General features: G+C 35.5%; 1 protein-coding gene across 1 annotated transcript in view; it reads left to right on the top strand.

Moving 5' to 3' along the window:
• The window catches only part of Adgrg7 (adhesion G protein-coupled receptor G7), a 67,857-nt gene continuing 40,404 nt past the window's right edge, over nt 1-27,453 (top strand). The window contains exons 1-8 of the mRNA XM_015478287.1: nt 1-115; nt 11,833-11,946; nt 12,913-13,017; nt 15,863-15,975; nt 18,234-18,383; nt 19,691-19,791; nt 23,703-23,836; nt 23,934-24,041. Coding sequence (XP_015333773.1) covers nt 1-115; nt 11,833-11,946; nt 12,913-13,017; nt 15,863-15,975; nt 18,234-18,383; nt 19,691-19,791; nt 23,703-23,836; nt 23,934-24,041 — 940 coding nt within the window. The remainder of the gene's footprint in view (nt 116-11,832; nt 11,947-12,912; nt 13,018-15,862; nt 15,976-18,233; nt 18,384-19,690; nt 19,792-23,702; nt 23,837-23,933; nt 24,042-27,453) is intronic.

Raw genomic sequence — 27,453 nt, 5'->3', positions numbered from 1 at the left:
ATGGCTCGCTGCCGCCCCTGTGACCTCAGGGTGCTGGTAGCCGTTGCATGTGGGCTGCTGACGGCCATCATTTTGGGACTGGGCATCTGGAGGACAGTGATAAGGATCCAGAGAGGTAATGTCACCCTGTTTCGTTTTACTTTGAGAGAGAGAAGGCATGAGTCTCTGTCCCTGACATATGCCACCTGACGTAACAATGCTGGAAAGTAGCTTGTCCAGGCTAAGGCTGCCCACCACATTGCCATTATGAAATACAAGAGTCAATGATGGCCAGCAGGCAGCTGTATATGTATAAATACACACGGTGTGTGAATAGGCAGCATGAAGGATGACATAGTTGAGTTTTTATGCTCTTTTAACTCTTGACTGACTTAAAGAGTAATAATTAAAGTCATTAGTAATACATTTGGATTTGTTTAATTCTACGCAATTAAGGTAAATAGTTATGGGTACTCACAGCCAATCAAACATGGGCAGAATAAAATTTCATTTCAACAAGGATGTTTAGAAATAAACAATAGAGTTGTCAGTAAAATGACCTCAGAGTTTGCATACAGGCTTTCCTCTTTCCTCTTTTTATAGTTAGAAAACAACTAAAAATTAAGATATTAAAATAATTTTCCTGGTTATTCAACATGTAGTTATTAGTCTCCTGGTGTGTACATTGCTAACGTGTGAAATGGCATTAGGAGGGGCAGGAGTGTATGAGACGATGGCGTTAAGGAGAGCCCTCAGAGCTCACAACAATCTCTATGCTGTGCCCCAAAATAGAGAACATTTCTGATGAAACTGAGTAAATAGGGGCAACTAATGCCAGTCAGGAGAGGCAGGAAGAGAGGCCATCTGCCCTCTAAGTAGACTGCTGTAGGACCACAGTGCATGACTGCAAAGGTCCCCAGTGAGAACAAAAGGGGTCAAATACATGGGCTGCAGTTCTCTGGCCCCAAGGAATAATATTTAGAGAATACTGTATTAATATCATTTAGAGAACTAGGAAAAGAATTGATCAGAAAAACATAAGATTTAAACTTGGGGAAAATGTACTTTTGTTTGCTTAAGTTTTGTAAAATAATTTATTTTAGGTTTTAAAAAATTGTGAACTAGAGATATTTCTCCCTGGTAAGCTTGCTAAATTGAGGAGCTTCATTTAAAGGGTAAATATTTAAGAAGTCTTCTTTTCCTTTATTTATAACATCTAGTTTTAAAGGGAAAAATTGTGGTGATTTTAAAAGGACACAGAATAGAAATAATAAAACAAAGACCAAAGTGCAAAAACAACATGAAGAATAAGGTAGGGAGGGGGATAGATTATATGAAATCCAAAGACTCAGGGGGAGCTGCTTAAAATAAATACAAAATAAGACTAAGACCCCAAAGGAAGAACAGAGTAACAAATGTCCCATTTCTAAAAGCAGAAGCATACTAGCTCCTCATAAAAGACTAAATTTTCCATTGTTCTGAATTTTCCAATTGAATCTTTATATGAAGACATCCCTCAATTTTTTATTAAACCCAGTAGAAAAGGGGAGGGTCATCACTTTTGTTTAAAGAAAAGGATGGAGACTGGTACTATCTACTGTTGCTGTTTGCTTTGTCCATTTTATTTATTCATAGTGTGTTCGTTCCATTCCACTTCATTTTTTTCCCACTCACTTCCTTCAGTCTATTGCTCCTCTTTCCATCCTATCCCATCCTATTCATCCCATCCCATTCCATCCCATCCCATCCCATCCTATCCCATCCCATCCCACCATCTCATCTCCTATAATTGTTGGATGTTCTTTTGGTTCCTCTACATAGGTATAGAAATATATTGTTTTTAAAATTTTTTAGGGGAATAAAGGTCATGAATATCTCTGAGAAATTCATTTAAACTATGATTGTCTTATTCAGAAAAAATGTACACAAGCATACATGTTAAATTTTGGATAATGTAATTTTACTGCAGTCAAAATTAATTTTGTTAACGTAAGCAGATGTATAAATTATGTCTCATTTTTATTTTTCATTAGAAAGTGATAGCTTCTTAGTGAAAAATAGAAAAAAAAATCCTGTCTAATTAAATTTCAATGAGAAGTTACTGTTATTTGGCCATAGGGGACCAACACTAATATGATGATATGCATGCTATTTATGCATTTGATCATTAAAAGACCTATAATATCAAAAATTTTTTCTATATTCTAAGCATTGTGCTGAAAATTTCACATATTTTATATCATTTAATCTCACAACCGCCTTTGGAGTTGATATTATGTTCTATGTTGCAAGTGGGGGAAATTCAGGCTCTTGAGAATATTTCATGCTTACATAGCTGGAAAATGCTAGGTGTGGATTTGAACTTGATCATTTTAACTTTAGTATCTGTGATCTTAACTTTCCTACAGAGAAGACAAGGGTAGACCCGAATCAATTAACTTATTTTTTCTTCTTGAGATAGCAGTGGCTGAAAAACCTAATTCACAAAGACGTGCAGTAAGCAGCAGAATCAGGGCAGTCTGTTGTTTTGCTAGGCAAAGTCAGGCTCTTTGGGGAAGTAAGATTGTCTTCAAGTCAATGAGATCTACATTATTAATGCAGTGTATAGAGTGTAGCTTTAGTCATGCTTCAGTTTTAAGGCTTACTGAGTCTTCAGTGGTGTCCATAGATTTTTGGCTGCTGAGTAACTGTCATGGATTTGCCACCTTGTACTAGGATGTGCAAAGTTCTTCCTTCAGCTTCGCTAAGTTATACTTGTCTGCATTGATCTTCTAACCAAGAACCGCAAAAGAGACTGCATTCCTAGCAGTATTCATCCTGATAATTGGCTGCTTTTAATGGAAAGAGTTCTCACATTCACATAGATCCAAACATCTAATACCTATCAAACAAGACATGAAGGAGCTCAACTCTAATCATTCTAAGTGTTAGTTTTCCTAATTATTTCTTAAAATGGATCATTGGTTTAAATATCAAACAAGTACTTCAAGACATAGTCTCTAGGATGCTAGGAATAGAGAAGTATTTTAAAATTCTGTTCCTATTTCCTTACTGATCTCTTGTTAAAACTGCACAGTTTAAGGCTCTGGGTTGACAAAGAAAACAGAATTTCATGGGAATAGGTTAGATTTCTTTCAAGATTATTGGAGAAGTCCATCATTTCTACATGCCACTGATGGAACCATTAAAAAAAAAATAATGATCTTTTTCAACCAAGTGACATGATGAGATATATTGCCAAGTGTAAAATTTTCTCCATCTGTGTTCCCAGGCACAAGATTACCTATCCATTTTCAATGTCTAGACTTGAAGTTCTTCTTTAATGATGTCCATTTACCTGGAACACTCCTCACCAGAGTTTCACACGAATGGCTCCTTCTCTGATGATTTTAGTCTCATGTTGAGTGTCACCTCCTTCAAGAGATCTTTCCTACCCACCCAGGCTGGTATCACCCTCTTTGCTCTGTTTTACATGTATTTTTGTCATAGCTTTTATCCTGGATAATTTCTTACTTAACTTGTTTACTGGTTAATTGTCTCCCCATTTCTAGAATGAGAGTTCCATGAGAAGGAGGGCCTACTTAGTAAACTGCATTCCCTACACCTAGAATAGGACTTGCATGATAGCTTCCCAAACATAATTAATGAGTGAACAGAAGACTCATGTGACAACCAGAAACTGGGCTTAGTCCATTTGGGTTACTGGAACAATAGAAACTTATTTCTTGACGCATGATAAGCAACAGAAATTTATTTCTCACAGTTCTATTGGCTAAGAATTCTTGAGATCAAGTTACTGGGAGAGTCAGTATATGATAAAGGCCTATTTCCTCCTTCAGAGAAGGTGGCTTTTTGCTATATCCTTATATGGTATCAAAGGAAAATTCTATCTGTACAGCCCTTAATGGCATTAATTACATTTGGGCATGGTCTACCCTCATGAACTAATTACCTTTCAAAGTTTCAACTTCTAATACCTTCACATTGGAAAGTTTTAACAAGGGGACACAATATTCAGTCCATAGCATGAAATAAGAATTGTCAAATAGTTAAGAAAGGAAATAACATTACCACCTGTTCCTTATAATGTCTTTTAAAGTATTAAAAGAAATACAATTCTGGACTTTTTAAAGAAAGGTATCACTTTAGTTTTCTTTCTCTACTCCAAGCCATGCACCATATCACCATTTCTAGGACTCTTCGCTTAAGATCTCTCCAATTGGCCTCTTTAGTTTAACCATGTGATCAGCAATGTTGTAGGATGCCTATATATTGGAGCAAATCTAAGTTTTGCCAGATTGCTGGAATTTTCAAATTAGGCATGCTCCACAGAAAAACATCCACCTCGTCTGATGTATTTTCAGAATGGACAAGCCTAAGTGCTCTGTCTCTGTTGGCTTTGTGCTTTCAATAGCAAGAGGCTTGTACCACAAAAAGCAGCATGGGTTTTGGGTTCCATTACATTTGATGATGAAAGTAAAATGAAAATATAATTAGGCTTTATTATATTTCCTTCCTTTGACATTTTCCAACTTGAGCTAAGCCTACTGTAAATATAGACAGATGTTCATAATCACAATGGCAGTGGGGTGTTTTCTTAACCTCTATTAGTAGAGAATGTCTTACCTCAAAACACACTGGCAGTGCTATTACACCTTATTTGACCATATCCCACACTGCTCCTGGCCCAAGAACTTCCTGTTCACTTGCGTCTCATTTCCTTCTCTCCAGATAGTCTAACCTTTGTTCCTTGCCACAGAACAGAACATACCTGTTCCTCAGCCTAACAAGAGATTTCAGTAGGTTGAAATAGCCCCAAACTGCAAAGCCAGATTTTATAACACTAATAATTCTTCAGTAGAAAATGTGAGTTGTCAGGAAAGGTCAAGGAGAGTTTATTGTTTCTTAGAAAATAATCTGTCCATGGATACTTGGCTTTCAATTCTCTAGATTTCAGTACTTCCTGTACTGCTAATCTCAGTAATAAATCTAACTCCTGGAGGACAGTTGCATTTGGGGTTTAAAAACACTTCTCTGAAGTGTTTTTTGGATGGAGGAATCTAGGTTTCAGGCCACAGTGGTGTTTCTCAGTCTCAATTCTGCTGTTAAAAATCTCACTTCCATTCCTTTACCATTCACCTCTCTTGCTGCCTCACATATCCACCCTCTAAATAAGGAAAACAGTGGTTTCTATGAAAGGGAAGGGATTCTTGTTTGAGGGATACATCTTTTTATGTAACTGACCAAGGGGCATGGATTACTTTAATATCAGAACAGTGACATTTAGTGCTGATCCCATTTTAAAAGTCACTGTCTTAAACTAAGAGGCTAGATTCTTGGCTTAGTGGTTTATTCCTGGGTTTCCAGGTGTTAGATATTTTTACTTGAAATTCTGGGTATTGTCACCACCCATGATGGTCTCTGATGATGCATGTTGTTAAAGATCTTTATAGATATAGTGGTTAAGGCTGTGTGCTTAAGAGTGGGGTCAGGGGGATTTGAAATCTAGACTGCCTCAGTGTAAATCTCAATACTGCCACTTACCAGATGAGTGACTTTGAGTAACTTACTCAACATTTCTGTGCCTCAGTTTTCTGACCTCTTATGAGGTTAATAGTAAATCCTGCCTCATAGTGCTGCTCTGAGGAGTAAATGACCTAATGCATTTGAATGTTTAAGAGGATGCCTAGTACATTATAAATACTCAATAAGTGTTAGCTACTATTCTATAATTTCTGAATTTTTAGATCATTCAATACAGAGCATAGTTTTTCCACTCCCTGAATTATACTTGGAATAGATACCATTGACCTAAATCAGACCTTTGGATTGAGACTTAAGTTATCAAACCAAAAGTCCATAGTAGGTTTAATCATTAAGTTCAATTGACTAGCTCAGAACAGAAACAGAAAGACTTGTAAGCATGACTGTAATCTTCCTGTATTTGCTTTTCAGTGTTCATGCTACACTGCACCAGCAGGGAAAGCTTATTAAAATATTTAACAAGTTTATTGAAATATTTAACCAGATATTGTTAATGGTGAACAACTTTTACCTTAAATGAACACTATATGTATTTTATTTGTATACATCTTTCAGGGTTTATTTCTTAAAAAAATAATTGTATTTTCCTAAATGTTGTCCTCTCATTTAAGGGTTAAATTTATCTTCCATCTACTTATTTTAAATTCCTGGTCTGGGACAAATGGATGCCTGGACTTTATATTACAAAGGACTGAGAGAAACACTAGAAAGGATCTTTGATATAATTTCTTTGACTAGGAAAAATGTTTTTATTTCCCTACTATTTAAACTATATTTTTCAAAAGCAGATTCTAATTTTGTCTAGTTTAGGATAAGAAATTCATATTTTCCCTTTGGAGTCTTTAATATTATTTTATGTTACTTTCTCAAGCAGCAATAAGTGTATGTGTCCTATATGTTCTGCACTTAATCTTTCAAAATGTGTAATGAAAGTATTGAATGTAGTGTTAGCATTGCTGATATATTACAATTTAAAACAAAGTAGAGAAATATGATTATTATCTTGCTGGTGTTAAAACGAAAAAATACTGCTGTTAAATGTGTTCTAGTGTGTGAATCAGCAAGTAAAATGAAGAAGCTGCTTATGCTGTGTGGTAGAGGCAGGCACTGTGAGAAGGAAGCAGGAACACCTTGGTCAGTAGCAAGGAAATTCATGTCCAGCCCCTGCTCAGCTACCAGCTAATTGCTGCTCTTGCACAAATCAGTGAGCTTTTATGTAGAATAAGGGGTTGGGCTAAAGAATAGCTAATGTCTTTCTTGAGTCCACAGTTCAAAAAGTACTTATGCGTTACAAAGAATCCACTTCATCTTTCTGAGTCTGATTTCTTTATATAAGATTTGGAGTCTTAATGATGTCAGTACTACTTTTGCTATATCTCAAGAATGATTTAGGAATTTTAGAGTCTTGAAGTGCATAGTACAAGGTGTTAAACATACAAATCTGACAGTAGAGTAGGTAATTCAGCTTGGACTAGATATTTTCAACCAGAATGCAAATGGCAAAGAAGCCAGTCAGCAAATATTTGTTAGGTGCCTTCTATTCAACTGCACTGTGGTAAGCCATGACCCTTCTTCTAAGAGTTGTCAAAATACCCCTTAAGAAATGAGTTTTAGGGCAAAAGGCATAATGAATAGCCATGGATAGGTTTTCTTCTTGCTTACAAACATCTACATGTTATGAATAAATATATAATAATTCAAATACACAAGCAGGCTTTCTTTCTTGAAGTCAATGCCAGGTGGCAGAAACAGAGAAAAAAGCTGATATCACAGTGGTGGGCAGGCCTTGGCGTAAGCCCTAGAGGTTGTGGCTTCAGTGCATTCACAGGGACAGGAAGCACATTCCAGCTTGTGGGGGTGTGGGGAAATTACAGGCCCCCGCTGAAAACATTATTAAATTGTGTTATTAAATTCAGAAAGAAAGAAATTGAATCCAGGGAAGGTGTACAATATAAGGTATGAAGGCAAAAAAGAAACTGACAAACTTTTTGGCAAATATAAATAGTCATAGATTGTTTTCTGTGTTTCAAAAGACTAATATTGCAGGAGATTTTTTTAAAAAATACTAAAATGCTAGAAAACGGTGAAATAAAGAATATGAATAATATTGGAAAAATAAAGTAAGGATGAATACAAAATAACTGTAGAAATGACAAACACAAACTTAAGAAGTTTAAACTCATTTGCTTAAAGAAATATTGTCATATGGGATATCTTTGAAGCAAAACAAAAATGTAGCTAATACAGTTTAACAAGAAACATTTAACATTTAATGACATTGTTGGTAAAAATAAAATTATGGAAAAGTCAGTTGCAGGCAAATACTAACAAAAACAAAAGAAAACTAAGTTAGCAATATTAAAATCAGAAAAAAGGCTTTAAGGTAAAGAACAATATGAAGAATGAGTTTTATGATTCAATGATAGAATAATCCAGTCAGGAAGAACTCATAATCCTGTGTTTTTATTCATCAAATAATACAGACTCAAAGTTCATAAAGCAGTACTGAATAAAATTATACAGATAAATATACAGATTTACAATCAGAATGTTTCCATCTAACACCCTTCTATGAGAAATTGATTGCTCAAGTGGAGAAAACTAGGATTCAGAAGTATGAAAAGCACATCTAACAAGATATAGTAGACTTATATATTAGCATGGCCACAATAAGTGGAGAAAGTACACTATTTTCAGAAGGTCTCAGTAGGTACTGAAGAATCAATGCCATGTAGATTATGCTTTTTAACTATAATACAATATAATTTAGGTGGCAATGCATAAAATATCCAAGAAAATACGTTACAAGTAGAACAAAATTATTTTAAGTATTTCAAAGAAGAAATCAAATGAGAATTACAAAATGTTCAAAACTGCAATAGAAGCATTTTTATGTAACAACTTGGACACAACTAAAAATATATTTACAGTGACACTTCTAGGTCTATATAATAACCAGAAAGATTAAAAATTAGTGATTTAAGCATTTGAACTTTAAAAGTTAAAAAGGGAACAAATTCTAAGGAAGAATATTTGATTATAATAAAAATAAGAAAATTCGTGGGATGACAATAAAAGAAACAAGAGTAAAGATCAACTAAATAAAAAAACAGGTTTTTTTGAAAAAACAAATTTTAGTAGATAAATCTCTATCAAGATTCATCCAAATGAAATGGCATAATTAAGCAATAGGCACAAAAAGAAGGGTCACAACAGCGAAAGGTAGGATTTAAACAAAATAATAAGCAAATATCATAGAAAACTTTATCCCAGATAATATAAATCTTATGTCAAATGACAATTTTCTAAGTAAATATACATGACCTAAAATTACCCTCCCAAAAAAAGAAAAAAAAAACTAAATAGAACTATAGCCATTAAAATAATTGAGGGGCTGGGGTTGTAGCTCAGCGGTTGATTGCTTGCACTGGGTTCGATCCTCAACACCACATAAAAATAAATAAAGTAAATATATTAAAAAATAATTGAATTGGTAGTAAAAATTCTACATGTAAATGCTACAAATTGATTATCTTTGATATGACAATAGTATAAACTATGATGGAAGGATAAACAACTTCAAAATAGTCTTAATTATATATATATATATATATATATATATGTATATATATATATATATATATATATATTTCATAGATAACTTGATATTGTATCTAAAAACTCATGGCTACACCTAAGGTCACCTGGATATTCTTCTGCTATCTTCTAGTTTTATAGTTTTACATTTTATGTTAGGTCTGTGATCCCCTTTGAGATGATTTTTGTAAGAGATGGAAGTCTAGGTCTAGATTCATTTTTCATTTGTGGACATGTAGCATTTGTTGAAGCGACGCCTTTTCCCATTGAACTCTACTGGCTCCTTTGTCAAAGATCAGTTGGCTACACTTGTGAGTCTACTTATGGACACTATTCTCTTCTCTTGATCTATTTGTTTATTCAAGTGGGGCCTGAAATGGTATTTCACTATGGCTGTGATTTGGTTTTCTCCTGTGACAAAGATGCCAGGCAATTGTTTCATGTGCCAATTGCCTGTCGCTACAGCTTCTCTTATGAAGAGATTATTCAAGTATTTTGCCCTGAAAAGGTGGAATTTTGTATTTCTTTTGATTAATGTATATTCTTTACAATTTACAAAATTACAATTCTAACTTACAGATTGATTAATAATTCTTATTTACAGTTCCGTATACAATCTCCTTGTCATGTATATGCATTGAAAATATTTTCTCCCAGTCTGTGGCTTCTGTTTCTATTTTCTTAGCAATGCCTTTTGATGAACAGCAGTTTCTAATTTTGATTAAGTGCAATTTATAAAGTTTTACTTTATGTTTAATTCTTTTTTGGGCCTTTATGTCACTCCCTTGTTGAAGACCTCTCTTTATTCCTCCAGGATGAAATCTCCTTGGCATGGTCTAAAGGCCCTTCCCAGTCCAGCCGATGTCCTCCTATTGTTCACACATAGAACTAATGCTGAATATTAATCTCTTTTCTGTTTTTTTGACACATCAAAAATTTCTATGTTTTTCTGATTTTGCCTGCTTGAGTCTCCCATTTTCATCTGGCTTTTGTTGATTTAATATTAAAATCCAACTCAAATATCACCTCTTCTGGAAAGTCCTCTTGGGTTTAGGTTACCTTTGGCCTCAATATCTCTCCTTTGTGTTCTAGAAGTAGTTAAGTCTTCACGTTAACTTGTTCAGTCTGTCTGTCTATCTATCTATCTCCCATCTGTATAATTTCCTCTTTCTCAGGGGATTCTAATCTCCTTGGTCAAGGTGTTGTATCTTTCAAGCATGTCTTTTGAGCCTGGTATAATGGTGCATACCTGTAATTCTAGCAACTTGGGAGACCGAGACAAGAAGTTTGAGACCACCTTGGGTAACTAAGTGAGACCTTCTCTCAAAATTAAAATTAAAAGAGCTGGGATTATAGCTCAGTGTACAGTGCTTGTTTAGAATGTGAAAGACTCTGAGTTCAATCCCCAGTACTACAAAAAACAAAAAATGCTTATGGTATCCATAGTGTTGCTAATGTGCTGAGGCATTAATACAGACACTTGTATCTTTCCACAATGTCAAAATTTATTGAATAACAATAAATTTACAAACTACACCATTTTCAGCCGTGACAATTCATCAAATACTCATGGGTCACCTGATACATAAGCCAGGCAGTCACAAGTTCATTTATTCTATTCCAATCTTAATTTCTAATATCTATAACACTCAAGTCATACATCATATTTCAAAAATTATATATATACATATACATATATATGTGTATGTGTGTGTGTGTGTATATATACACACACACACACATACACACACACACACATAAAAGAAAGCCTTAAAGGGGTTTAGATAGCCACAGGGTTTTAGAATGCTGTGCCAAGAATAACAAGCAAAGAGGAATGTCAATGCACATAGTCAAAGAGTCATCATAGATGGTCATCTAAGGGTTTTAAAGAACCAGTTTTGCAGAGTTCTCAAGGCAGAGGGCCCCGATGGATAGCAGTTTCAGTTTCAGAGTGTCAGCTCAAGGTGTCAGCTTAGATTAAGCTGTGTGTCATCCTTATGGGCAAGAGAAACTGCTCTATGTTGAAACCCAAAGGGGCAGGACTGAAGATCTATCCTTGTGGTTATTTTCCCAGGCATGGCATGAGCCATGGTGGGTGACCAGCTGACAGGGTCAGGGTGCTGCTGTGTCCAGGCTTAAGGGACTCCTTTTTTTATGGGTCTTGGGTGAAGGGGTTGGATCTGGTGAGGGTGATAAGCTTCTGTGACTGGCATTCCTGATGTGACTTATGACACTCCCACATCCATGTGCTCCTGATTTAATTTGATAAGTTGGCATATATAAATTATTTACCAATTTTTGCCTATGGTTGTGTTGGGAAGATAGTGGTTGTTTGCTTCTACAAATAAGGTGTAGAGTCATTCCTCCTCAGCATTTGTACTCAAATGGAGTAGCTGATGGCAAACTTTTGGGCAAAATGGAGTAATTCAGAGTCAGGCACAGCCTGAATATTACTGTTCCATACATCGTGGAGTAACTCTGAACAAGTCATGGCCTACTCTCCACGCATAGCACCTAGTTAGAAGTCTGCATCTTGTGTAGCTTCTCAGTGTGTGTGTGTGTGCGTGTGTGTATGATGATATTACAAAGGATATTTCTCAGTAATGATTCTCAAAGTAATGGTTTTACATTCAGAGTTAAACATCCACAGATGTGAAAGGAGAAACTAATCTGCCAGTTCCCATATTATTCTGTTATTTATTGTTTCTTTAGTAACAGTTGCTCCCCCCTCGAGCACCCCTGCAGTGTTCTGCAGGAATGGTGGAACTTGGGAAAACGGCAGATGCATTTGTACAGAAGAGTGGAAGGGCCTGAGATGTACAATCGGTAAGTTACTTGAGACAATACTAGGGTGAGATTAGGTGATCCTTGTGTTAATGAGAACTTCAGCAAAACTTCTGGAAACTTGAATTATCAATTATAATTAATGGACATAATGCCAGTAAATGGGCACAATGGTGATGGCTTTAAGATGTGTTTAATAACTCAAGAGTCAAAGGCAAATTTCCCTCTAGTGCGATTTAACCATGTAATCAATACACCCTGTCCATTTATTGACTGTCAATTTTCTCTATAAACTCACAGGTGTGTCTCCTTCAAATTTAGGGCCATATGGTTCCCTCAGGTCCTTTCAGTTGCAGATATGCCATGTTATCCTATTTAAAATATCACATTTTTAACATGTTTAACTTTTCTGAAATTGAGATGCATCTCCCTATCCACTACCTATATACTTAAATGAAGTTCTTGTCTTTTCTTCCTTTTCCTTGAAGAGTTATTGATATAGTGGTTTTATTGCAATCAATAGTGTCTCAGAATCCAAGTTCAAGGCTGTTTCTTGATCTGAAGTGTACTTTATACTCTTCACACTCTATGCTGCCTGCTTGGGATCCAGAGCCCTACACACCCCTTCCTATCATTTCTTATATTCCTACCAGCCACTACGTCTCACACACCTTTCTGTTTTGACCCACATCTTCATTATGGCCTTTGTCACTGTAAGCTGCATATTTTTAATTTTCAAGATTCTAACTCATTTCATATACACTATCCTTGCTAGTATATTAGTGCTCACCTTCTACTTCTACCTAGGTATGTATTTTGTATGCTGGAATCTGTTATCTAACAGGTTAGTTACTCTAATGGTAGTAAGTTAACCAGATAGAAAAGACCAGTAGATTCTATTACCTTTCAAATTACATTATATTGGTTCTGAACTTTGACTTTTATCTGGGTTCAAATTTGAAAAAGAGAAGTATAATTTTTAATGAAAAAAATTTCTTTCCATTACAGCTAATTTCTGTGAAAATAGTACCTATATGGGTTTTACTTTTGCCAGAATTCCAGTGGGCAGGTATGGAACTTCTTTGGAAACATGTGACAAGAACACTTTAAATGGTATGTTTTTTTCTAAAAATTTTCTTTCTTTGGGCTTAATATTCTCTATGCTGAATCATACCTACCATCCCACCAACTAGTATTAAAACTCTGGAATAGGTATCAAGGAAAAGCCTAGTCCCCTTTTATGATGTCAATGTTCAAAGTTTGTGTGGTTCTTCACATAGTTGTAATTTTTCTAAAATCCTTAATATGGATCGTTTGTTTGAAAATTCCTCTTAATCCTTACTTGATAGGACTGTCCAGCTCACTCTGTCTCCTAGAGTTTGATTGGGTGAACATTTTCATTTTGAACTAGTTTGTCTCAATTTAAAAGAATTAGTCTAGATTATAGACTTACACTACATCCACTTTCAGACTGCAACTTTCCAGGTAGAGAGGTTATTAATTAAGTCTGTCTGTAGTCAGCAGGCCTTCATCTCTTTGATCATCTAAGTTATCCAACTTGGAATACTCTCTAGCTTCATCATATCCTTCTTGAACATGACAAACTTATTTTCATAGAGGCATTCTGAGTAAAGGAGCAAATAATATTTTCCCTTTTCAATCCCTGATAACATCCTGGATATTGATGATTGTTTTATTTCAATGCCACATTGGGCGTAGCCTTTAGAAATCCATGGATCCTTTTCCTAATAGTGTGCCTATTTTGTCATAATTTTCCCTAAATGTTTTCCTGTCCCTCGTTTGCATTGAGTTTTATCTTCTCAATCTTACAGGTAATCCCACATTTCCAGTAGAACCAGATACCCCAAGAATACAGCCAATTCTAGATAATTTACAAAAATATTTGATAGAACCACTATCAGTAACAACCTTGAGGAGAATTTCACATTTTACTTAAACATTTGTGCATATCAAGGGCTCTTGGAAAAACTAAGTGAATTACTTGAATCGTTCTTTCCTATCACTTCTTTACCTTATTTAATCTAAGTGATTATGTAGCTCTGCATTTTATTTTCAGAATCCAAATTGTTTTGCTCACATATTTCATGATTACTCTAGTATTCCTGATTTTACTCTTTACATAGGTCCTTCTAGCTTCTTCATTACGAACTCATAAAGTAAAAAGGGACTTGGGTTGCTTTGTCACTTACCATACATACTCTGTATGCCATATTATACTATGTGGTGGGTCTATGGGCTCTGGGTACCTGTTGTCTTATTTTTATATGTCTTATATATCTTAAGTATTACATAATGATTTATAAAATGGATGCAACCTACAAAGCATAATTGTGTGCTATGAATTAGGAAGAGTAAATGTCAGTAATGTATCCATGAAGGTCATCACGCTTGTTTGATATATATAAGTTTTTTGAGAGAAGAGAATTACCATTTTTCATTGGGTTATTTATTTTTCTTTTCTGAGCAACTATTATGAAAATATGCTTATTATTATTATATTTACCTTCGAATTTCAGGTCAAGTCCATAATATAATTTTAAAGGTACACATCTTTAATTTACTTTTATTTTCATATTAAGAATTGCTTCTAGGGCTGGGCTGTAGATTAGTAGCAGAGTGCTTGCCTAGCATGTATGAGACTCTGGGTTCGATCCTCAGCACCATATAAAAATAAAAAACAAATAAAATAAAGGCATGCTCCTCATTTACAACTACAAAAAAAATTGCTTCTAATTAATAAGTTTTTTTATAGGAAGTCACCACAATAGATTTCAATGATTTGGGGGTAGGGATATTAATAATTGTAGGTTATACTGAGGAAAAGGTGCACCTGACATGTGGTCACTTAAAAGTTATTTACATCCTGTATGTTTATTAGAAATTGTCATATGTCATAGAGTAGAGATGGAGACATCATATAAATTAGGAGTGACTCTAACTTTCTATCTTAAATGTTGTTGAAGTAATATCTAAATTCAGTATTTCTAGTTATGCCCCAAGAAGAAGTTGCTCAAAACTGGTCCTGAGAAAAAATTCTGATCAGCTGTTCCTTTAATGATTGTATCTATAGCAGCTACTTAAGTATTAACCATAGGACAGTGAGGTAGAGAGGCTTAGGTGATTATCTCAGGAAATAAACCAAATCACTTAGGAAGCACTTAAGAACTAACAAAACATCTAACAGGTGCTGCAGTACAATAGAAATATGCCTTTTATGAGTTACCCAGATTTGCATAAAGAAGAAAAGATCGACAAATAATTCAATACACGTTTCTGATCTCTTAGCCATCATGTCCAATTCAAAGGCATTTTGCCCCTGATTGTTAGAAGGTAAATCTTTCTAGCAAACATCAAAGGAAATAAATAGTCAACTGGTCTTTTGAACTCCAGATTTAAAAAGCAAGACAAGTGATATTTACCTGAAATACTGTTGTAGAAACTAACTTACTTTTCTAGGCTATGTATTAGATCATCCCAAACTTATTGGCCAGAAACAATAATTGTTTAGATTTCTCACAGTTCTGTACATTGCCTGTGGCAGCTAGGCTGGGCTGGAAAGTCTAACATAGCTTTGCTCACGTATCCAGGATGTGGGTGCTGGCTGTTAGCTCAAGCACCTCAGTTCTGCTCCGCCAGGTCTGTCTTCTAGTAGGTCACACCTGCTTCCTAACATGATAGTCCCAGGACAGCATTCTAAGAGGATGAAGGCTGAAACTTTAAGGCTTTTTTAAGCCTAGGCTCTGAAATCCTTACTTTCTACTATTCAAAGTAATTTCCAGGTCAGCCAGGATTCTGGAAATATAGGAATCTAGTCCACTTTTTGATGGGAAGAGCAGTAGAGTCACATTGGGATGGAACATGTGAACAGGACCAGTAGCTGCTGCGCACATTTTTACAGACCATGTCTTTTTCTTCTTCTTTTTTTTTAAAATTAAAGCTGGCTCTCCAATAGCAATCCGCCTGTGCAATGTGTCTATATATGGAGAGATAGAATTACAAAATGCCACAATAGGAAACTGCAATGAAAATCTGGAAACCCTGGAAAATCAGGTATGCCCCAGGGCCCATCTTATGGGCAACTAGAAGTTCTGATGCTGGGCAAAGTCTTTGTTTTTCAGATATTTGATGGTCAAATCCATGTTTCCCATACTCATAAAACAGAAATAACAAAACTAGTACCTAAAATCACTCTTATTTGTTTAAAGTTGACATCTATTTGTGGAAAAGAGGAATTGAACTTGTTGCTTTGGCAAATTTCAGCAGATGATAACCCATTCCACATTCTAAAAGGACTTATTTTTAGAGACCAGTGACATTTTAACTGAAAATAGATCCCTAACATTTGTGACCAAAGTGAGATATTTTGGTGGTTTGCTGGATCAGAATGAATAGGGAAAAAAAACTATAACCAAAGACCCGCTGAGACAGTAATGCTGATCTTGGGCTGTGATCATGAGCAGGTGAATGGGAAGTACATCAGACTAGCTATGTTTTCATACAGATTAAATTATTTTGATGAAGAGTGTAGGCAAATGCAACACATGGAAGAGCTAACACTAAGGTCTAAGCAAGGGGTGGGGGGAGAAGAAATGTACTTTTATGTTGGTTCTTTCATGTGCCAGGCATTATATATATATAATTATATGTATATAATTTAATTCTCATAGAACTTCTGTGAGGCAAATGTTATTCCCATATTGCAAACAATTGCAGGTAATAGCACTAGTTAGTTGACGAACACTTATGCCAAGCACAAATACTCCTGGACTAATGATTGGGTTATGTCCTAATAAATTCATTGTAAGTTGAAAATATAAACTATAGATGCAGTTAACCACCAAGCCTACCCAACGCCATCATTGTCGAGCACCACAGTACACTGTGGACTTTATTGGCTGTTAATCCTCATCATGTAGCTGACTGGGAGCTGTGGTTTACTGCTGCTGTCCAGCATCCTGAGAGAATAGTGTATCATATATCACTATCCTGGGAAAAAATAAAAATTCAAAATTCGAAGTACAATTTCTACTGAATATGTATTGCTTTCACACCACTGTAAAGTCAAAAAGTCTTAAGTCGAACCATGGTGAGTTGGGGACTATTTGTACTGTGATGAACATTTTGCATCTGTTAATAATTTAAAAAAATAATACATAATATTATAACACCACAGATAAGTATTAGTACACTGATTTTGTAGAAGAGGAAAATATGATTCTGAGGGGTGAAATGTTTTGCCTAGTGACGATAGTCTCAATTTTAAAATCCACACTATGCTGCCCTGACTCCCTAATCACAGAAAAGCAGGTGTGGGTGGGTTGGGGAAGGGAGTTTGGCTGTGTAAGTGTCTGCCAATCATACAGAGTATAAGAAAGACCGCAGAATCTGAAGTCTGACAAGCCAGTGTATAATTCTTGACTCTGCCATTTCCAAGCTGTGTGGGTGAGCTTTGGTTGAGCTCCTTAACCTCTCTGAGCCTTACAATGTTGTGTTTCTATTACATATAATAACACCTCTAAAATATCTAGCAAAGTGCCTACCTCACACATAGCAGGGACCTGGGTATTGAATGAGACAGTTATATGTTTTTGTCTACTGATTGGATATTATTTCTGACTGTGAATTGCCTGTAACAGTTGGTTTGATTTTTTGAAATGATGCTGCCATCTAGTGGAAAACTAAGCCCTCTCCAACGTTGACACTGAGCTTCACTACTGATAGTACAGACTAGCATGTTTCAGCCTCACAGCACAGAGCCTTGGGGCCAGTTGGTACCTGGAGAGGTCGTGTAGGCCAGTGCGTCCGAAACTGTGCTGAAAGCCAGCTTAAAAAAACTTCCAACCCATTGCTGACCAATAATTTCGTAAAATACAATAATAGAAAAGCAAAATGAATATACATAAAAGCAAACCAAATTTTTAAATTATTTGTTATTCTATTATCAGCCACATAAAATAATTACATGAATTTCTGATCACTTGCTCTCAGTTTTTGTGCTCATCTATCTATGGACTTTGTAACAGGTAGTAGTGAACCTGCATTGGTCCTTGGAGATACTGGAGTTGCTCTGCTCTTGCTAAGGCATATGTATTAATCAATCCTTGCAACCAGTAAAGACTGTGGTCTGCATGTACTGTGCCCTTTACACAAGGAAAGAACCAAACATGAAAATGGCTGGGTGGAAGTGATGTTCAGGAGATTGCAGCTCAGCCAAATTTCAGCTTGTTGGCCTGCAGTTGCTTGCAAAGTGTTTAGATATAATTGTATAAAGCTAGAGATTTTTTTTTTTTTGCTTAATTTGTAAACAGATAGTCAATATCACAGTGGACTCTAAGAATATTTCTGCTGAAGCCCAGGTTTTAACATCCGATGCCAGTAAATTAACTGCTGAGAACATCACTTCTGCTACTAAAGTGGTTGGACAAATCTTTAATGCATCCAGAAAGGCTGAACCTGAGGTAAAACTCAAGACTTTAATAAAAGAAGCTGGGGGGGGGGGGACAGTAGAAAGACATACCAAATTCTACTCCTCATATCATGGTATGATTTGGGCTAGGTTAATTTTGCTTAAGACCATTTTGTAGAGTACTATTTCTAAAGGATGTTCAAAGAAATTTAAAAAGGGGTCCTTGTGCAAATATCTTCCTTTGGGATAATTATAATGATCATTATTATTCTAAATCTTCCAGAAAATCCTGACATGAACAAGTCTCTGTTACTTTATTAATTTGTTTACCAATTGCATTTGACCTCAACATCTCTCTCTTATTCCAGAGAACTCACTCTGGAACATACTTTTAAACCCTGATTCCTTTGTGATAAGCATAATTGCTTTTTGGTCTAGCCTTTCGGGAAACTTGAAGCCTAGTTTACATTTGTGGTATGACAACCCGGTAAACTCTGATACCTAAAAACAAGACACATACTCAACATTTATCAGTTGGTAGAGCTTGAGAACATTTGTCAGTTGGTAGAGCTTGAGAATTGGTAGTGTTATAAACCACCAATACGCATTAACCCAGTACTTGCCCATGGAATATGGGCGTAGCTCCTTTCTTCCATTCCCTTTAAATGTCTTATTTCAAAAAAAGTTTTTTAAAGTTACACTAGGTCCTTTAGAAGGTAGGTGAAATTCAAGTCACAAATTAATTAAAATAAGACTATTGACCACAAAATTTAGAATTTATAGAAAGATTAACTAGTAAAAATAGTCAATTAAATAGTAATCAAATGCCAAGAGATCATCTCTCTGACATACTCCTGAGTTTTTTATTGTAAAAAAATACAAATAATCTTACTAAGTCTGATAGCTTATATAACTAGTAAGTGATACTGATAAGTGATATTCTGGGCTAGAATATATTAACAATCAGAGCCCTGCACTCTTCTTATTTTGTTTCTGCTTTTGTATTTTGTATTTTGTTTCTGCATTTGCCTTTGAGTTCTTAGGAATGGGATAGGGTTCTGTGAAGTATCATGTTAAGAGATCATATTTAGAGACTTAAGCCTCCTAATTCATTATCTTAATTTATATTTTCACCCCCCACCCTTCGCAGCATATTATGGATCAGCATCCTTAACATTTCCTTGTCTTGAGTCTCTCTGTCATTTACATAGGTCAAAAACTAAAACTTTAATTTTGAAAAAAATATCCTTTCCTCTTATCATACAAAGATGCTACTTGCTACATAATAATTCACCATCATGATGGTGATGATAATGTATGAGGTGTCTTCTGTGATCATTAGTGCCTTCTCCTTGGCAGGCAAAGAAAGTTGCTGTAACAACAGTGAGTCAACTTCTGGATGCCAGTGAAGATGCTTTTCAAAGAGCTGCTGCTACTGATAATGACAATGCCTTTACAACGTAAGCACAATCTCAATTGGAAAGAAAACTTGACAAAGTGCCATTTAGCTTTCTAGGATGAAGCATAAATAGAGGCGTCTATTTCTCTCATGAATGCAGCAAATGACTGATTTATCTGAAATGCAGACAGAGTCCTTGGCTTTCCCCTTGGTCTGGTTACTACCTAGAATGGTAAATGCTACATCCGGGAGATAGTGACTGGGATGATGTAGATTAGAACTTGTTTCCTTGGCCTTATTTTATCATGGTCATGGTCAAGGGGTAACCTCCACCCATTGCAGGAGCTCTTCCAACTCTGTTCTCCAGGTACAGAGCTGCAGAGGACAGTCAACTTACATCATTTGCAGGATACACAGCCAGCCCCCATCCTATACCTCAGTGCTCTCTTCCAATACCCTGGTATATTTTGATTAAACTTTATTTAGCTTTCCAAGGCTATATTGAAAAAAAAGAAGAAGAATCCAACTATACTTGTTTCATATGTTCTTGATAACTATGTTCTGGATTATTCTGGGTTCTATATTTGTACTAAAACTCATGTGCTTTATTCATAAAGATCCTCACTGAGACTCACTATATTTTTTAAAATTTTTTATTGTTGGTTGTTCAAAACATTACATAGTTCTTGATATATCATATTTCACACTTTGATTCAAGTGGGTTATGAACTCCCATTTTTACCCCGTATACAAATTGCAGAATCACATCAGTTACACATCCATTGATTTACATATTGCCATACTAGTGTCTGTTGTATTCTGCTGCCTTTCCTATCCTCTACTATCCCCCCTCCACTATATTTTTTAAAAATTTTAATTTGTTACATATGACAACAGAATGCATTACAATTCATATTACACATATAGAGCGCAATTTTTCATATCTCTGGTTGTACACAAAGTAGAATCACATCCTTCCTGTCTTCATACATGTACTTAGGATAATGATGACCATTGCATTCCACCATCTTTCCTGCCCCTTTTTCCCCTCACTTCCCCCCTCTCCTTTTCCCCTTTGTTTTTTTTTAAAGAGAGAGTGAGAGAGAGAGAAAGAATTTTTTAATATTTATTTTTAGTTATCGGCGGACACAACATCTTTGTTTGTCATGTGGTGCTGAGGATCAAACCTGGGCCGCACGCATGCCAGGCGAGCGCACCACCGCTTGAGCCACATCCCCAGCCCGTCCCCCCCCCTTTGTTCTATCTAGAGTTCATTTAATCCTTCCATTACCACCCCCAACCCCACGCAGCATATTATGGATCAGCATCCTTAAATCAGAGAAATTATTCGGCATTTGTTTTTTGGGGATTGGCTAATTTCACTTAGCATTATATTCTCCGGCTCCATCATTTTTCTGCAAATGCCATATTTTTATTCTCTTTTAATGCTGAGTAATCCATTGTGTATATATACCACATTTTCTTTATCCATTCATCTACTGAAGGGCATCTAGGTTGGTTCCACAGTTTTACTATTGTGAATTTTGCTGCTATAAACATTAATGTGGCTGTGTCCTTGTAGTATGCTGTTTTTAAGTCCTTTGGGTATTGACTGAGGAGAGGAATAGTTGGGTCAAATGGTGGTTCCATTCCCAGTTTTCCAAAGATTCTCCATACTGCTTTCCATATTGGCTGCACCAATTTGCAGTACCACCAGCAATGTATGAGTGTGCCTTTTCCCCCCACACCCTCGTCAACATTTATTGTTGTTTGTATTCTCAATAGCTTTCGTTCTGATTGAAGTGAGATGAAATCCTAGAGTAGTTTTGATTGGCACTTCTCTAATTGCTAGAGAAGTTGAACACTTTTTTATATATTTGCTGATTGATTGTATGTCTTCTTCTGAGAAGTGTCTGTTCAGTTCTTTGGCACATTTATTGATTGGGTTATTTGGTGTTTTGGGTGTTTTTTGAGTTCTTTATATATCCTGGAGATTAATGTTCTATCTGAAGTGTATATGGTAAAGATTTTCTCCCATTCTGTAGGTTCTCTCTTCGTGTTCTTGATTGTTTCCTTTGCTGTGAAGAAGCTTTTTAGTTTGATTCCATCTAATTTATTGATTCTTGATTTTACTTCTTGTATTTTAGAAGTTTTGTTAAGGAAGTTAGTTCCTATGCCAATGTGATGAAGATTTAGGCCTACTTTTCCTTCTGTTAGGGGCAGGGTCTCTGGTTTAATGCCTAGGTCCTTGATCCACTTTGAGTTGAGTTTTATGCAGAGTAAGAGATAGGGGTTTAATTCCATTTTGTTAAATATGGATTTCTAGTTTTCCCAGTACCATTTGTTGAGGCTATCTTTTCTCTAATGTTTATTCCACCTTGTCCAGTATGAGATAAGTATATTTATGTGGGTTTGTCTCTGTCTGTCCTCTATTCTGTGCCATTGGTCTTTGTTTCTATTTTTGTGCCAACACCATGCCTTTTTTTAAAACTATATCTCTATAGTATAACTTAAGGTCTGGTCTATGATGCCTCCTGCTTCACTTTTCACTTTTCTTGCTAAGGGTTGCTTTGGCTATTCTGGGTCTCTTATTTTTCCAAATGAATTTCATGATTGCTCTTTCTATTTCTATGAATAATGTCATTAGAATTTTAACAGGAATTGCATTAAATCTGTATAGTGCTTTTGGTAGTATGGCCATTTTGATAAAGATAATTCTGCCTATCCAAGAGCATGGGAGATCTTTCCATCTACTAAGGTCTTCTTCAATTTCTTTCTTTAGTGTTCTGTAGTAATTTTCATTGTAGAGGTCTTTCACCTCTTTTGTTAGATTGATTCCTAAATATTTTATTTTGAACTTGTATTTGTCCTCACAGTGATATAATGACCTGTCTTACTTCCTCTAAATCATCCTGATAAAACTGCTACTCTGACTAGAAAATTCCCAAAAGAAAGAATCTGATGCCTTCTTTTAGTTTGTGGCCAGTCTCTGGATTGGACTGTATTCAGGGGCCATGTTGAACCTAATAAATTATGACAAGAAGGGTATGGTAAATCATGTGGTAGAGAAAAAATGGTCCAAGAAGTAGCTGTGAGAAGAGCAACTCTGTGAATGTGTTTATGAACATAGAGTAAAAACTCTGATATGTTTAGGACATCTTTCTTTCCCTTTATCCTGTGTAAGCCAGAGGGTGCTCCTCCTGGTACTCTGAATGTTTCGCAGCACTTGTTAGTGGGAACTCAACAGAAGCTATTTGGTTGCTCAAATGATGTTCTTCACAGATCGGAGTCATTAGTTCCTCCTAGTGAAAGCAGTCCTGGGCTATGATCATTAATCACCAAATGGGAAATACATAGTGTGAGTTGCTGAAAATTCATAAAATGGAGTGATGAGGGGAAAACATTTGGAATGGGGTTTAGCCAGGATAGAAAAGAACATTGCAAAAATCTCAGTGTGTAGTACATAGTCGAAGCAGAGAGCACGAGGGTCCAATCTTTTGTGGTTTCATTTGAAACTATCAACCATCAACAACTTAGAAGAGATGCTTAAGATCCCAGGGCACTTGGGTGAGAATAGGGACATAAATAAATGGAAGTTGATTCTGACCACCACAGAAACAACTAGAAGTTCATACTTGGGCAATGTTGGGTGGTAGCCCCATTCCTCTATGTGAAGTGTGGCATTGTAATGAAAGACTGTTTCTACTGGGGACTCTGTAATTATTAAGGTCTAGATTTCTGGCATCTAAGTTACCTTCACTGGGTGCAGTCTACCAGAACATTTTTAAAAAGTATATATAAAAAAGCAAGACCATTTGAAGAAAAGCAGTTATTTTTAGATGGGTGACAAAGTCATTGTGATTATGTGCATTCTGTGCTTATTTTTTTCTGCTATAATGTGAGAGACAACACACATCTGATGTTATGACAAAATCTCTAGAATATTAAGTTGCTATGTTTCATTCTGTGCAGGCTTATTGAGCAAATGGAGAATTATTCCTTGACTTTGGGCAATGAGTCAGTTATGGAACCTAATATAGCAATACAGTCAGTTAATCTAGAAGGCTCTGAGGGGTCTACAAAAATTCGCTACTCAGTGTTCAGAGGTAAGCTGCTTTTCTCCTGTCCTTGTAATAGCAAAGACCACTCTGATGCCAATCATGATTAATGCTCTGTTTTAAAATTCTACTTTTTTCTTCATAGGATCAAGTGAGTCTCTAGTTTCTTGCTCAACATCTGTAGATACAAATGTGGACAGACTTGATCCAGATGGACGCACTCAACTTCAGATCTTGCTCAGTACCAATAAAAGTAAGTCTCGAACTTTGTTACATTAAAAAAAAAATGCTCAAGTTCATGGAATTAATAGGTTAAACTCCACTGAGGGAGAAATGATGTTTCCTTAGTTTCACACTTAGTATTTTCGTTTGAGTATGTTTGTATTCTGATACAGTGATCTCAATTCTAGTATTCTAGGTCACAGAGATATTTTTACTGCTGTTGTTTTGTTTTCAAAAACTTTTTTGGAGGGTAGCAAAATTGAACTGCTCAGGCCATGCACATAAATCTGAATTGCTTCAAAAATCTGGCTGAACTGGTTTTGTTTTACATTAATATATTTTACAAATATTCAGTCATAAGTTTTGCCTGTATTTACTGGAGGCATAACACTCACAGGATCAGACTCATCCTGCAGACCTACCTTTAAAACGGTTTTTTAATTGGCATGACTTTCACTCAATAGTATCAGTTTTGGTTATCCCCTCTTAGTGCTGCTGTCCATGGTCTCCCTACCATTTTGCACATGGCCTTTCAAGAACTAGAAAGGGTTGTATTCTTCAAAATTTAATAAATAAATAAAGTGAATAAAACACACATTTGCCTTTCTTTTTATATATATATATATATATATATATATATATATATATATATATCTCCCCAAAGTACATATTTTAAAAAGAATATATTCTTAATAGAACTGAAAAGGGCAAAAGTATTGTTTTGTGAATCTGGCATGCTGAATTATAATTTTGCTCCCATTTTCTTTGGCCATTATGTTTATGAGGGTGGAAGCTAAATTTAAGTCTTCTGTTTTTTGTGTTTCTTATTCAAATTTAAAATATTTCATGCGTACATAAAAGTTCAGAAAATAACGTAAGGAGCACCTATGTACCATTCAGCAAGGTAAACAGAGTCATCCCTCAGTTTCTGTGCGGAATTGGTATCTCAGGATACCAAGATCTGGGACGCTCAAGTCTCTTCTACAGAATGGTGTAGAGTATTTGCATGTACTCTACCTGTATCCTCCTGTATGCTTTAAATCATCTCCAAATTACCTAATACAATGTAAATTCTATGTAAATAGCTGTTATACTGTGGTGTTTGACCAAAAAAAAAAAAAAGTCTGATGCAATTTTAAAATAGATTTTTTTCCTAGTTTGGCAGGTTTTTCTTCAACATTTTTTTATTGGTGCATTATAATTACAACATAATGGTGGGATTTATTATTACATATTTGTATATGCACACAATATAATAAAAATAATTTGGCCAATATCATTCCTTAGTATTTCCTCTGTAAAATTTCTATATTTTCAAATCTGTGGTTGGTTAAATCTAAGGATATAGAAACTCAGATATGGATGGCCAACTGTATTTGTTTCAGACCTTTAAAAAAAAAAAGAAAAGAAAAGAAGGGTAAAAAGAAAGAAAGAAAAAGAAAAGGTATTATCATCCTCTACCTTGCTCCTTCTTCTCTCTCCTTCCCACAAATTACATCTTTCTGAAATTGGTGCATATCATTTTCATGGTTGTCTTCAAATGTTTGCTGCATGTTTATGGATAAATAAGTGATATCTCTTACTATTGGAGATGTTTTAATATTTACATAAATGGTATTATGTTGTATGGATCTTGCTTTCTTAAAACTAAAAAAAAAATTGTGAGTTGTAGATGCCTTTATATTATTTGTTTATTTTTATGTGGTGCTAAGGATGGAACCCAGTGCCTCACACATGTTAGGCAAGCACTCTGCCACTGAACCATAGCCCCAGACCCACTTTCTTAAACTTGCTACCTTTTTTGGAACTCAATCCATGTATGTGTTAGCAAGTTTATTAACTTTGCCTATATGATGAGTGTAAAACAGATACTGTTATTTTCTTTTTGCAGCTTGAAAGTTCAATGGTATGTTTGTTATAATTAAAGCATCGTCCTGGGGTTTCATAAATTGGCTTCCAGACCACTCACATATTATTGAATTCAAGCCTTTATTGAAGTACACAGGTGGCGACTGACCAGAACACAAAGCTGTTCCCCTGATCAGCCCCGAACAATTGCAAGGGCGCTCCTTATAAGCCTGAAAACCCCAAAAGGGATGTTTGGGGTCTAGCCAATGCAAGCAAGCCAAGTTACAGAAGTGGGAGAGTGCAGTCAGGTGGAGGGATGTTTAGCCAATCACAATTAGTCCAGTCACCCCAGTTACAGAAACAGAGCCCTGTTACCCTAGTTACAGAAACAATGCCCCATTAGGTAGTTCCGTGTTCTTAAAGGTTTCTGTTGCAAAAGGAAAAGAACATCTTGCCCTGGTCATGACCCTTCTACTTGGCATGGTTGTTTTACAAAATGGAGTTATAAAACAAAATGGAGTCACTTTGGCTTGACAATCACATGTTTTTTTCTGTTCCTTGATCTGAGCATATTTCCATGTGTTTGTCAAACATTCAGATTTCTTATTCTGTGACTATTAGAATGATTATTTTTCATGTGGATTCTATTTGTTTTGAAATTTTGGGTTGTTAGAAATTCTTTATGGTTTCTGAATACTAATTCTTTGAGGTGTGTGTGTGTGTGTGTGTCTTTTACCATCCAATATTTTAATTTATAATGTATGAATACATCAATCTATTCCTCTATGATGTGTACTCTGTGTTTTCTGTTTGTTTTGTTTTGTGGTGCTGGGAATTGAACCCAGGGCCTTGTGCATGCTAGGTAAGCACTCTACCACTGAGCTACAGCCTCAGTCTTTTGTCTTTTTCAAAGAAAAATTTTTTCCCATTCTATTGTCACTATTGCAGTTTCCTTTTTATCCTGAATATTTTTAGTGTTTATATTTATGTTTAAGTCTTCAGTGTACCTAGAATTTATTTTTGTGTTTGGTGAAAGATGGAAATCTAATTTTTTATTCCATACAAATAAGCAATATAGTTGAATAAGTTAAAAATTTAAAAGAGGCTCAGGAGGCTGAGGCAGGAGGACCACATGTTCAAAGTCAGCCTCAGCAACTTATTAAGGCCCTAAGCAATTGAGTGAAACCCTGTTCCAATATTTTAAAACAAAAATTTAAAAGGACTGGGGATGCGGCTCAGTGATTAAATGCCCTTGGGTTCAATCCATGGTACTGGGGGAAAAATTAAAAGAATCCCAGATTGAACTGAAAGGAACATTTCAAAAATTTTGCAGATAAGGTTGTGTGTACTCATACAACATGTTTTGAAATAGGTATCATTGTAGAACAATCAAATCCAATTAATTAACATATGTATAACCTCATATAATTGTCAACTTTGTGGTTAGAATACTTTACTTCTACTCTCTTAGCATTTGTCTAGAATATAATACACTTTTATTAACTAAAATCACCATATTGTACAATAGATCTCTTGAACTTATTCTTCTTTTCTTACTGAAATTTTGTATCCTTTGACCAATATTTCCCCATCCA

This window comes from Marmota marmota, unplaced genomic scaffold, assembly GCF_001458135.2.
Source record: "Marmota marmota marmota unplaced genomic scaffold, marMar, whole genome shotgun sequence".
Taxonomy (NCBI): Eukaryota; Metazoa; Chordata; class Mammalia; order Rodentia; family Sciuridae; genus Marmota; species Marmota marmota.
Note: the sequence above shows the minus strand (reverse complement) of the source record. Positions and strands in the feature narration are given on the sequence as shown.